The following is a 13,550-nucleotide window of genomic DNA, read 5'->3' as shown; positions in this document are numbered from 1 at the left end:
GGTTCGACACTCGCCCCAGCCCACGTAGCAATTCTCGAAGTTAGCAGACAGAGACGGATGGCAAAGTATAACGATCTTTATCATGAACATCCGGGAACACCCCTTATCACAGCCGCCTGTGAGTGGAGATGCTCCCCGAACAGCACAATCATACAACTTTTATACATTTCAAAAACCCCTCTGTTCCTGGACAAGACCTCCCTAGATTTCTAATTGGACTACCTTATCAGTGCTACTTCTCTAATTGGACTACCTTATCAGTATTATTCCGGATTGACAGGTCATGAGCTCTGACTGACAGGCCATGATCTCGTGACCATCTTAGACCATTCCCAGAATGGTATCTCTAGGTTGGAATTTGTTATACATTTCCTTTGGTGCCATGAAGTCAATCTCTGGTCTCTTCGCAAGGTCTTACCAATGTCTGTTTAGGTTCTCACATCGTATCCTGTTGGAATATTATTGAATTGATAACTTCTGGAGCCTTGGTACAAGGCCGAAGAGAGGTCTTTTACCTCCTTATGGGTTGGTGCAGGAACCAGCACTTTAACCCTTGTCCCACTGGTATCCCTAATGCCAAATTTTCCTCTTACAGGCCAAGTGTATTAAAAAAAAAAATTGATAAATCCATTGCTGTGCAGATTGAAACACTTGCTTAGCTGTGAAGTGTGTTCAAATTTTTAAGTTGTGGATAGTATGATTTCTATATTTAATGATTGATGCAGGACAATAAACCACTATATATAGGTTTGTAAATTTAAAATGAAGCATTCAATTTAAATAGTTAGATCAGTGTATACAGAGACAATACTTCACTGCAAGTGTTAAAGGGATTGTTTTCATGAAAAACGTGTCAGGACTCTTTTTTGTTTGGGGATGGTAGAGAGCCAGAAGAGTTGGACTCTTTTAGTCCTGATAATGCAGCATGCAAGTGATGTATTCCAAAATGATTTACTTCATGGTATAATTTATTTGCAAACAAAAATACTTATTCACAAAGGTAGCGCCACTTCAAAACATGGCATGCAGGGCAAGAAACAACAAACAAGTCAGCATTACAAATTACTGTTATAATTTAGTCCAATAGGAAGTCCCTGTAAGGTTGTCCTCTGAGGAGAGATCGAGTACAATGGGCCTATACTCTCTGGAGGTTAGAAGAATGAGAGGTGATTTCATTGAAACTTAGAAGATTTTGAGATGGATGACAGGTTAGATGCTGAGAGGTTGTTTCCCTTGGCTGGAGAGCCTAGAAATAGGGGGACATAGTCTCAGGATAAGGGTTCGTCCATTTAGGACTGAGCTGAGGAGAAATTTCTTCATTCGGAAGATTGTCAATATTTGGAATTCTCTACCTTTATAGGGCTGTGGATGCTCAGTCGTGGACTATATTCAAGGCTGAGATTGATAGATTTTTGGATTCTAAGGGAATCAAGGGATGTGGGGATTGGGCGGTGAAGTGTAGTTGAGGTCAAAGTTCAGCCATGATCTTATTGAAAGGCGGATTAGGCTTGAGGGGTCCTATGGGCTGCCTACTGCTTCTATTTCTTATCTATGGGGAACATTGACTGCCTTGTCTCTTTCCCCCTCCCCCCAATGCATTTCAATTAACATCTTAGCTGACTTTTTAACAAAACTAATGCCACAAGTCGAAGACTAAAATTTCAACGTAGGCAGCTGAGTGATTTTAACCTTGCGCCATTTGGCATCATCTTTAGTCGTCTATCAAACAGATGCAGAAAAATTGCTCTAACTAGCATGCACTGAAATAGAATTGTTTATTTTATCCTTATTTGTTTAATCTTTTCCTAGCTTTCTGCATTTTGATTAGCTTTGAGCTAGTTGTAAGAGGTCAGTGCAGGGTCGTCATGTTGCCAAGTGCAGTTGTGTGCTTATCATAGTGACAGCTATCAGCAGTGAAGAGCACTTTCCAGTTTACGGTAATCTCCAAATTGTGAACGTCCATGTCATGCCTAGTATAGACTGAATGTAATTTGGAGCTATTTTATAATGTATCAGCAATCAAGTGTACCGTATCCTCTGAAGGTCACCCCCTACCATGCTTTTGTGCCATTTCCATTTCCTGCACTCTGACTGGGGTTTCCAAATTAGGGCTAATTCGTGCTATAACAATTTATACCCATTGAGACTTGGGTTGAAACTTTCCAGACTTGTTTCACTAGTATCTTTATCGGTTGTCAAATGCAATAGCCTCAGTCCCATCTGTCTGAACTGGACTCGTATTATGATGCTAGAGGTGAAAGTACATCATTAAAAAAATTCCTAAGCCAGATTGATCTGGGATACTGGTCTCTCTCTCGTTAATTGGGTTGGTTCATAAATTTGGTGTACAATCAAGTTTTAATCTCTCCCTTCAGATAGTGATAACTTAAAAAATGCCTCGATGACTTAAAATACTACAATAAAACTGAAGTCTGAAATATGTCTAGATCATTTTTCAAAAACTGCTTAAGTACTTATAACTCCCATTAATTGTCAATGGGAGTTATCAGATAATTATGTATGAGTGGTGTGTGCATACCATTCCTAATTCTGCTCTTGGTTGATGGGACCTAACTTAAAGCTGTAATTCTAAAATGCAGGTATAAATCCTCTTCAAGCTAACATTCTTTCCTTGATCGGATGCAGATGCGCCTGACATTTGCCATGTATTTCCTTTTCTATTTTCTCATAAATTAGATTGAGTTTTTATATTGCCTATATAAACTGTTCCCTACTTTTAGCAGTTTTTTCAGTCACTACATGTAATCCCTCACTTATTCACGATTGAAACCAATTTCCTGGATTTGTCTATTATGCCTAATTTTAGAACATTTGAACAGCAGCTTAAACTTGAGCGCACATTTTCTTGTCTGTGTTGGATTCTATTTATTTAATTACTGCTTATGTATTTGTGTAATGAAGTTAAGTAGGAAATGCCCCAGACTAGTGCTGTTTTCTTGTCCGTCAATAATTGTTGAATTGCTGAAACTGAACCAAAATCTCTTCAGCTGTGTGACTTTTGTTTGAGAACTCTCCTAAGCAGGATCTGCAACTCATGCTGATAGCAAAATCAGTCTCCAGCTGAATCATGTATCTACATAGCTTGTTGCAACAAATTAAGTAGCAATTATATGCAGCATATCAAGGTATTTACACATTGTATTTCACAAAATTAACTAAAACCATTTAGATTATATATATGTAAATAAAGATTTAGCGTGGTTTATGTGGTGCTCCAAAATTTCAAGATGGTGTGATTCTGTTATTTTATAAGTAAGCTTACCTATCTGGTTGCACATTTAATTGCTGTTTGGGAGAGGAAATTTTGTGTTAATCAAGGTACGAAATATCCAGTCTAGAGAATGCAAAGCGTTCACGTTTCAGCTACCCAGTGTTCGCATTGAGCATTCTAGGTCACTGCACCAACAAATAAATTCAAAGGAAAACTGCTTCTACTCTGCCCTAACAACGTGGCTTACCTTGAACCTCATGTTGACTACCACCTTTTGTGCATTTTCTGTGCCATTCATTTGTTGACCTTTCTGGGTGAGTTTCCTGGTTTAGTGTGTCTTTGAGCCAAATTTATAATGCAGACGTGTTCTAAATTAATTTCACTTCGTACTTAATAGATTGGCAAGTGTGGATTGGTTTCAAACCACGCCCTAAAGGTGACAGGCTTGTACAGTTTCCAGTAATTGCTTTCTATTATCAAAATTACCAAATAGTTATGACACTATTGTGCTCTATTTTGTCAGTGAAATCACCCAGACAATTGAGTTCCTTATCTCAGTTATACCTCCAGAGCAAATGCGATGGTCATATCCCCAGGAAATGAACGACAATAGGAGGGTTAGTCACATGGCTTCCGTTCATTCCTTAGCAGAGAAGCTGTATCGAGAGGCAGTTCTAGCAGCCCATCTGCATCACACAAAATGGTGTGCTGTGTGGAAGAAATAAGAAATGGAGGAAGGAATTAACAAATATTTCACATAATTAAAATCATTGCATAAATATTTGTATTGCTTGTGTGTGTGTGATCCAAATGTTTATCAATTTGACACTTTATTTCAGTTGACAGAAGGCAATATTGTATGTAGTGCCAAAGTATTTAACCCCATTAGTGTGAAAAGTTCTGCCTTTATGTACTCTCTTATTCCTGACCTTGTCAGCTGATGTATAATTCATGGTAACAGCAGTAAATCAACTAAAGTTTATCGGATTATGCAGATTTTACAATTTTTCTATAAAATTATTAATTACAGAAGGATACAAGTAATGACCTAGATATTACATATGCTAATGACAACATATAAATTCTTTTCTTGATTTTTTTTTAAGAAATGTTTTTTAAGTTTGACCTAAATTGTGTGAAGTGAATCTCAATTTACCAGCTGTACCTATTTTTGACTTGGTTCATAACCTACAAATGTGCATGTAGGTATTTTTAACGCTCTTATATATATTTCTACTGTATGTTCAGTCTCCAGCTGAATCATGTATCTACATAGCTTGTTGCAACAAATTAAGTAGCAATTATATGTTTAGGAAGAGGAAATGTTCCACATACATTTTCAGTATTCATTCCAAAGGACTCATGATTGTGCTAGGTGGCTTAAATGAATAATAGCATAATCATAATGCTGAATTTTCTTTGTTTTATATAATAACTCTTGATGGGATTTTATGCTGACTGGATGTTCTAACAATTCTCAATTCTTACAGCTGGTCTCAGAAGAAGTTTTCGAATGAGCAGAAAAGACAGAAAGACTAATAAGTCCATGTATGAAAGTAAAAGAAGTGAACAGTACGACACAGCAGATGTACCAACATATGAAGAAGTCGTCTCTTATCAGCATCAACCTAATGAAAAGTACAGACTTGTAGTTCTTGTTGGTAAGTGCCATTTTTAACTCCCACTGTATTTTTGTTCCTGGTTTTATTACCTTGTATTGATTTATTGACCAGGGAAAGTGTTATTAGCAATTTGTTGTGAGAATACTGACTATTCAAATTATTGGCAAAGAATTTGCAGTTGTAATGACGGCAAAACTGTCAGTGTTCATCATCATTACTCTGAAACTGACGACAACCTGCTGGCACATGCACAGTTAAACATAGAAATCCAGAAGTTGCTGAGAGTGATTGTCTGATCCTCCACAGGGTGTACTGTTGAAGTCCTCGCAGATGGAACTCTTTTATATAAAAAATTTTTTTTTTTAAATCACTTGAATTAACATGAACGTCAATTTCTTATGCTCCAATCCCACTGTGAAAACCCTCAACAAAGTAAAGCCTTGTTGACTGAGGTTTAACTGGGGTTTTAACAGCATACTCCATTATAATTGCTGATGAATAACCTCTCTGGCCCTGAAAATCTAATTTATATTTGTGGAAAGTCAAATTTCTCCATTATGATCAAAATTGCTAGATTTTTTTTTTACTTTCTTTGATATTTCATCTTTTACCTTAATCCCAATCTTTATTTCGCTTGTACAATGTTTTAAAAAGTGATGGGTAATCAGTGCCTTTTATTTCCTGGTTTGCTGTCTTTGAGAATTCTTCAATGTAATTGGCTGCGTAGACTGTTTGATGACATCACTGTTGCTGGATGCCAGAGATCCCCTTTTGGTGGCGACAGAATGAAATTAATGTCTGGCAAGGAGAAATCCACGCCGCAGAGATCGCTTGATCTTTGGGCAGATTTCTTAGAAGTCAGCGGCGAGCGCCGTCACCGCTCCACTGACCGCAAAATCCAGGCCATTGTGCTATGTCATGACCAATCTGTTTCAGCCTGTCAACAAATCCTAGAAAGGTTCTGCCTCGTTTGGTCGGCTAACATTACAATCATTTTAATTCTTTTTAAAATACGTACATCAATTCTGCTTGTTCTGTTATTCCTTTTTTTATATTAGTCAATGGTGCTTCATTCCTTTAGTTTGGTTTATTTTTGTTCAAACTGTCTTCTGACCTTTCTATAAACTTCTCAATTCTTTCTTTTTCTTTTATTTTTTTCTTTCTTTGAAATGGGATTTTGTATTTTGGACATGGGCGACACTTATGAAGACTGTATTTATTGTCCCTGCTACTGAACTTAATATTCGTCTCCCCACCATGACTGCACTGTATGTATTTCAGCAACTCACTAAGCACACTTCAACAGAACTTTCGAGCCCCACGACGTCTATCACGAAATGGACAAGAACAGCAACATCATGGAATTTATACCTCTGATCTGGCTGATCTGTCCCTCTGCTCAATTTGCCCACCTTTTCTGCATTTCCCTTTGACCCATACCCAATAAAATCTATCGTTCTTAGTCTTGAAACTTTCAGTTGACCCAACACCCACAGCCTTTTGGGTGAGAGAGTTCCATATTTCTACTACTCTGTGAACAAGCGCTTCTTGATTTCACTCCTAAATGGCCTACCTGTAATTTAAAAATTATCAGCTTGTTCTGGATTGCCCAACCAGAAGAAATAGTTTTTCTGTATCTAACTTGTCGAGTCTCTTTATCATTTTAAACACCTCTAAGATTACCACGCGGCCTTCTAACTACGAGGGAATATAAACTAAGTTTATGCAACTCTTTTTTTTAACTCATTGGGTAAAGAAGTTTCTCCTGAATTCCCTCTTGGATTTATTCATGACTCTCTTATATTTATGGCCTCTAGTTTTTGAATCCCCTTCAAGTGGAAACATCTTCTGTGTCTACCCTATCAAACCCCTTAATCATTTTGAAGAGCTCTATCAGGTCATCTCTTTTCTAGAGAACAGAGCACCAGCCTGTTGAGTGTTTCCTGATAGCTATAACCTTTCAGTTCTGGTATTATCCTTATAAATCTTTTTGCACCATCTCCAATGCCTCTACATCCTTTTTATAATGTGAACACCAGAACTGTTCACAGTACTCCAAGGGGCCGATTTCAGCAAGGCCTCCGCCCGCCCAAAGCCGCAGAGGGACCGGATGGTACTTTGGGCGGGATGGTCATGAAGGTCGTCAGGCAGAAAATGGAAGACAGAAGCCGCCAATCTGGATGGCAGCAGGCAGGAGATCGCATTCTCGGCGGCAGAGGCGCTTGCCGCCTACGTGTCGCCGAGGATGGAACCCACGGAGGGTCGAAGACCTGAAAAAAACCCAGCAAAAAATAAAAAAAGTATCCCAAGACCTTCAGGGGACATCATCCAGGTAAGTTGTGTTGAAAAAAAGTATTAAAATGTTCACTTATCTTTTTTTCAAGTTCTTCATACTCACCGTCGGGGACAGACCAGTCTCTAGCCAGCAGACCACCCCCGTTCTGCCACCGACTGCCGCCCACAGGAATCTGGGAGCTCAGCAGGTGGGTGCTCAGTGGCGCCACTCAGCGGGCGATTCCTGGCGGCTCTCCCCTCCCACCCGCTCCAGGCTACCCCGAAAGTGGCCGTGGGCAGATCTTCAGGAGGAATATCGGCAGGAGTGGGCGGTCAGGTGCTGAAAATCGGCCCCCAAGTGTGGTTTAACCATGGTTCTATACAAGTTTAACATGATTTTCACACTTTTCAATTCTATCCCTCCAGAAATAAAGCCCAGCGCTTGGTTTGATTTTTATATGGCCTTATTAACCTGCATCATTACTTGGTGGTTTGTGTATCTGTATCCCCATATTCCTTTGCTCCATTACCCTATTTAGATTCTTACTTTCCACGCACTACGTTGCTTCCTTACTCTTCCTACCAAAATGCGCCACCTCACACTTGTCTATATTGAAATTCATGTGCCAATTAAATGCCCATTCTGCAACTTTATTAACATTGTACTGTATTTTGTCACAACCTTCCTTTATATTGACTACAGCCCCCAATTTGATGTTGTCTACAAATATTGAAATTGTACTTCCGATTCCCGAGTCCAAATCGCTGATGCAAATTGTGAGCAACACTGGTCCCAGCACCCATCTTGTGGAACACCACTTTCCACCTTTCGCCAAACTGAGTAGCTGCCCTTAACCCCTACTCTTTGTTTTGTAGCCAGCTTGCTATCAATTCAGCCACCTGTCCCCTGACGCAACATGAGTTTACTATATAGTACCTCTGCAAAGGCCTTTTGAAAATCCAAATATATTGCATTTACAGCTTTATCCTTGTTTACTCTTTGTCATTATTTCAAAGAATTGAGTGAGTTTGGTCAAGCATGACTTTCCTTTTTGAAATCTGTGCTGACTACTCTTTATTATGTTTTTGGTTTCTAGATGTTTTTCTATTACATCTTGGAGTAAAGATCCCATTATCTTTCCTATCACCGATGTTAAGCTAACTCGTCTATAATCAGCCATCTGTAATTTCTTTCCTGGTTTGTCAATTAACTTCAGTTAACACCTTGCATGCACTTATTTACATTGTCACAATCAATGTTGCATTCTGAATGGCTTAAACACAATCTTACACTTCTATTTACTCATGTTTTCCCTTTCAAACATCTCCTTACATTTGTAAAATTTTAAAACTTAAATCTAGACCATTATTTCCATTCTTCACCAAAGTTGAGGATTTTATTACTGTTTAGGATTGAACATGGGCACTTGCAAATAGTGTTAAAATATTTATTTCTAGTTTTCTAATGGATTTTTCGAAAAGGATTCCTTTTCTGATGAACCCTTGCTTGTCTGGGCCCTTTCAGGGTCAACATGGTTTTATGTCTTTTGGGTATTTGTACAGAAATTAACCCTGCAATGGTAACAGCAGCTCCTATATCTGGAGCTACAATATTGCTCCAAAATATAGACATTCACCATACCAAATTGTCTGACTCATTAAAACTGCACATCGAGATTGTCAGGACAATTCTTCTATGGGAATGACCTTTTGGTAAACAAGAGCAAATCTCAGCTACATTAAGATCTAAAGAATGATTGTAATTTCGATCTCGTCTCCTTTCTCCTAATACCGAAGAGTCGCTTTAGTGACATCAGGGATGCAGAATCCTGCACACGTTGGAATTTAAGACCAGTCTGAAGGATATGTTGATCAGGAAGTGCTGGAGCTAGAAAAGCCATGCTGGCCAAGTGTACAGCAGGGTACTGACAATTTCTGGCTCTGGATACCTCTGAATTGGCATCATAGCTGGCCTTGGCTACTGTTCTGCAGGATGCTTTATGAAGTTCCTCTGAACTTTCCATAAAGACTTTCAATAGTAATCCCTTTTGTGGGGTAGGTGTGGGGGCAATGCACATGCTAGAAATAAAGATATCTCCTCCCAGGTAACATTTTAATATTTTTGATGGAGGGTAAGGAAAGAAAAAGAGCGTACATTTCCCACATTGTTCTCTTTTAAATCAATATATATTTACCAAACAAAGACGCCACACTTTTGCTATATTTTTATAAAAGGTATTGAAACAGATTTTCAGATTTTTGGCAAGGTTTGATTTTAAAATCTAATCAAACTTAAGTTTTTGTTTAGCAATAATATTAAGGTAAGGACAAATCAAATATTAGGTGGTAACATCACTGGGACAAAAATACAGACAAACTTCAACTTTATCTTAAAAGCTTAAGAATGTTTTTGTGAAACAATGTAAAACTTATTGGCAGCTATCTTTCCATTGGTAATTTCTTAAGTATTTCCTTCCAACATCTGCTGTGCATCAAGGAAGACCATTTTGAGGAGGGGTTGAATTCAATTATAGAAAAATCCATCAAAGCATTCTCCCTTTGTTCTGACGCCTGGAAGGATGCTGCTCTATGACAACCCTGTCTAAGATTGTGTGTGTTTCAGAGAGAAAAGAGGATGCAGTAAAGGCAAAGTCTGTATTTGTAATTGCATTGGATAACTGCTGTCATATCGTACTCTAATAGCGTATGACAAAAGATTAGAAAAATAACCATGCTAAATGATTTTCCAGAAGTGATGCATTATTATCATAACATAGTTGTCTGTATAAAATATAGCGCTCACATTTCATCCTGTAATGGATGATTTGATTCACACATTCAAAAACTATAAAATCTTGACAGTTTAGACTAAATTACATTACTTGCTGTATATGTTTCTCAGGATTTAAAAATTTCTGTAGTCTTATCGAGCCATATCATTTTTGAAATAAAGTGCAGTTGTTAGAAATAACCAAGTTACAGCTATCTCTGGTCACCTTAATAATCAGGATCAACTGTAAACCAATATGGTGGGTATATTGTGTTTAATCAAAGTTTAAGACTGAATATAACACACTAGTTATACAGCAAAAACATACAACCGTGACAAGCAGCTGATACCGATCCGATCAGAAAGACGGCTAGCGCACGTGAGCAGTTCTCTGGCTTGTGGCCTCTCTTCCTCTCGTCTAGAGCCTCCTTCAGTGAACATGGGATCACTCTCGAAGCGTGTTCGACCAGCCCAACTTCTGGTTCTTCCCTCCACCGTCTGTGGGGATAAGCCCTCTGTGTTACTTTTATTCTCTCTTTAGGGATGAGCCTGGAATGTGATATTGACAACACCTTTTGGCCTATAGAGGTTCCCCTAAAAACTCAATACCGAAAAGGGCTTCAAGTCCTTTGTCTCGATTCTTGTGTCAAAGCCCTCCCTAAAGATGTCTCATGATCTTGTTCACATGTCTTTTCCTGTTTATACTTACTGAAAGTTCTTCATTTGGAATTTGTCTTATCTCTCTTGCCCATATCTTTGCAGATACAATTGGTCCAAGGCTTGGCCTTGTACCCTTTCAATCTTGAGGCCCAGGCCAGAGCTGTCTCACTTCAGCCGATCGACACAAATACCCTAACTCCCATTCCTTCTACTCCAAGTCTTTTATACTAATTAACTTTTAATTATCTTCGCAAGCAGTTCTGTTAAGCAAGCTCCAAATTCTACCGTAGCATTATAATATGGTTATTAGCAATAATGGAACAAACATAGGTTGGCCTTCATTGACCAAATTAAAGACCAAGTCAAAATCCTAAACTTACAGACAACAGACAAGGCCACATCATGCTGTGGGTCCCCATGTGGAATGTTATGCATCCTCTAATCTAATTCATTAAAACACTGTCTCAATTCTAATGCAAATTGGAAAACGAAACTAAGCAGTCCCAGGTAAAACATAACTTCTACATTAACCCTTTACTTGCCTCGAGCAGAAACATACAATCATTTAATCGCAGTATTATTCACGTCATAGTTTTGTTCGTATAACCATTTACATTTTGGACACCCTGATTTCTAACACAGAGTATAAAATGGTGTAATCCAGGTACAAAATGCTAATAGTTTGTCATTGGTGCTCATGAGGATTTTTCCTACTTTTAAAAAGCCTTAAAGCCTTAGCAAGAATTAAGGGAAAAGCCATATTTAACTTGTGTTCTTATTAAAAGCTAAGCATGGAAATCTTGTGCAGCTGTGGAGGATAATTGAAAATTCAGGGCTAGAGTGTCCAAAATCACCGTAATTTGTGGAAAAGAACACGGAATTTTAAGTACAATTTACTTTCAGCATAGCTCAAGTTGCTGCGATATTTTGCGCTAGAAGCAGGCCCCGCCGATAAAACTGGCTACTTCCCCCAGATTGAATTAATCACCATTGGGTGTTTCTGCTAATTGCACTCAGTTGCAGACCTTCGAGGAGGCTCTTTTATAAAAAAAAAAATTTGGATCTCGAGCTTTTGAATGTAATTTTTTTTAATTTACGAAGGAACTGACTATTATACCCCAAAATAACTAGCCAATGGTTCTGTATGGGCCTAAATTCGCACTCCCATACGAATGCGCACATGGGGTGCCAGCAAGTTTCGGGTTTAAGTATACGAAGCGCATGTGCCTAAACCCGGAATTTGCGATCTGTCAAGCATCCGAAACTAAAGGGCCTCCGTGGACGGAGAGTTGGGCTATTTGTCCCACTCCTACCCAATGAATGTCCTTCAAATTCTTACGTAAGACTTTTAAAATCCAGAAAAAGATATTTTAAAAAAATTATAATAATTTCAACATTTAAAATCCTTTAAAAATAACTTTTTAATTTAGTTTTCAAAAAATTTAATTTTTGTTTTAAAAAATTAAATCCAATTTTTATAAATTTGAAATACATACTGAAAATAACTTTAAAAAATCATTATTTTGAGGGGTATTTCCATTCATACTTAGGGTGGTTCCGTATATATATATAGAACTCTCAAGTATGAGGGGGATCCCCCTCCTCTGATAGGTTGGACCAACCCACATGATCCCAGGGATGCGTACGAAACCCATACACTCCTGGGATGTGTGTGCCTCCACAAAGGCCTTCGCAAGTTTCCGAACCTCTGGGACTATTCTACTTTCGTAGAAATGTTTGTGATTGGAGGCATATCCGCCCACAGGAAGCCTCCAAACAGAAATTCTTGGCCAATATTTTTTTTAAGTAATTTTCAGTAATTTAAAATCGAGTTAGTAACAAGTTGTTACACTTATGATTAAAAATGTTTTTTTGTGATAAACACATTTTCAGCTGCAAGTTACCACTCTTTTAAAAGAAAATCAAGGAATATTACAGGTAAAAGCAAAATTAGATATTTTTTAAATTTGCGTTTTCAAACGCTGTCCAATTGTGCTGGTTCGTGGCACATTTTGCGTTTGATGATATGCAAACGAGTTTGAACAGAAACTCGACAAAACGGCAAAATTTGTGATTGCGCCCAAAGGAGAAACTCTGTCCTTAAGTATTTTATGCTGGGTTCATCCTAGAATTTGTTCTTAAACAAGAACGTATCACGATCTAAGTGAATAAGCAACTGGGGTTTTCTGCCTCAGCATGGTGCAGTGGTCATTGGCAGATGCTGTATAGTGAAGAAAAATGTGGCCTAGTTGGGCACAGAGAGTGCATAATTCATAACAGATTCTAAGCCAGGTAACAATAGTAGAGTCGACCTCGTCAGCATAAACGGGCTTTAACTCGGGATAAGACTTGCAAGGATATTCTCTCATCTGCGCTGCTTTCACTGTCCTCAACCTGGCACACAGAGGAGATATTTCAAGAGTCTGCCAATTTGCAGTTCATTGCTCCATTTAGGAGGCAATTGAAGCCATGTTTCATCACACATCAAGCTGCACATATTTCAGCAGCAGAGTCAGCTGCTTTATTTTCAAATGGTAGCTATTTTACACTGGACAAAATCTGATGTGCATAATAGGAAGGGTAATCATTCCATTGAAATGCAATTGGTATATCACTTGCAATGGAAAATAATGTCCCTCGATGCACGGTTCTGGAGGATATGCATGATGTAGTTCTGAGGCAATCAACTGTGACTACTGTGAAGGAGAAAGAAAGATTTAGGGATTCCAACTAGGAGATATGAACCTATAGTGCAACCATGGCTAATATCTCTTCATAAGTCCTGTACCCAACAACGAATAGATACAAGCGAGGCACATGAGTGCAAGAGCTCTCGTTGAGCAGACATTGGGATGTCAAATCAAGGGTTCAGATATTTGCACCAATCAATGGGTGCTTTGCAATGAGTCCTGGAAAAGGTCCTGCAAGTTATAGCAGTACGTCGCCTTGTATTGCCATGAACAATGGCTTCACAGAGTGTATATCTGTAGGT

The 13,550-nt window shown here is 38.5% G+C and overlaps 1 protein-coding gene across 9 annotated transcripts in view; it reads left to right on the top strand.

Annotated features, from left to right (window-relative positions):
* Window positions 1-13,550, top strand: part of mpp7a (MAGUK p55 scaffold protein 7a) — a 544,364-nt gene that overhangs the window by 482,471 nt on the left and 48,343 nt on the right. For all 9 annotated transcript variants that reach the window (XM_070881484.1, XM_070881483.1, XM_070881489.1 and 6 more), the window contains one exon: window positions 4,723-4,893. In XM_070881484.1, coding sequence (XP_070737585.1) covers window positions 4,723-4,893 — 171 coding nt within the window. The remainder of the gene's footprint in view (window positions 1-4,722; window positions 4,894-13,550) is intronic.

The sequence above is a fragment of the Pristiophorus japonicus genome, chromosome 5, assembly GCF_044704955.1.
Source record: "Pristiophorus japonicus isolate sPriJap1 chromosome 5, sPriJap1.hap1, whole genome shotgun sequence".
NCBI lineage: Eukaryota > Metazoa > Chordata > Chondrichthyes > Pristiophoridae > Pristiophorus > Pristiophorus japonicus.
Note: the sequence above shows the minus strand (reverse complement) of the source record. Positions and strands in the feature narration are given on the sequence as shown.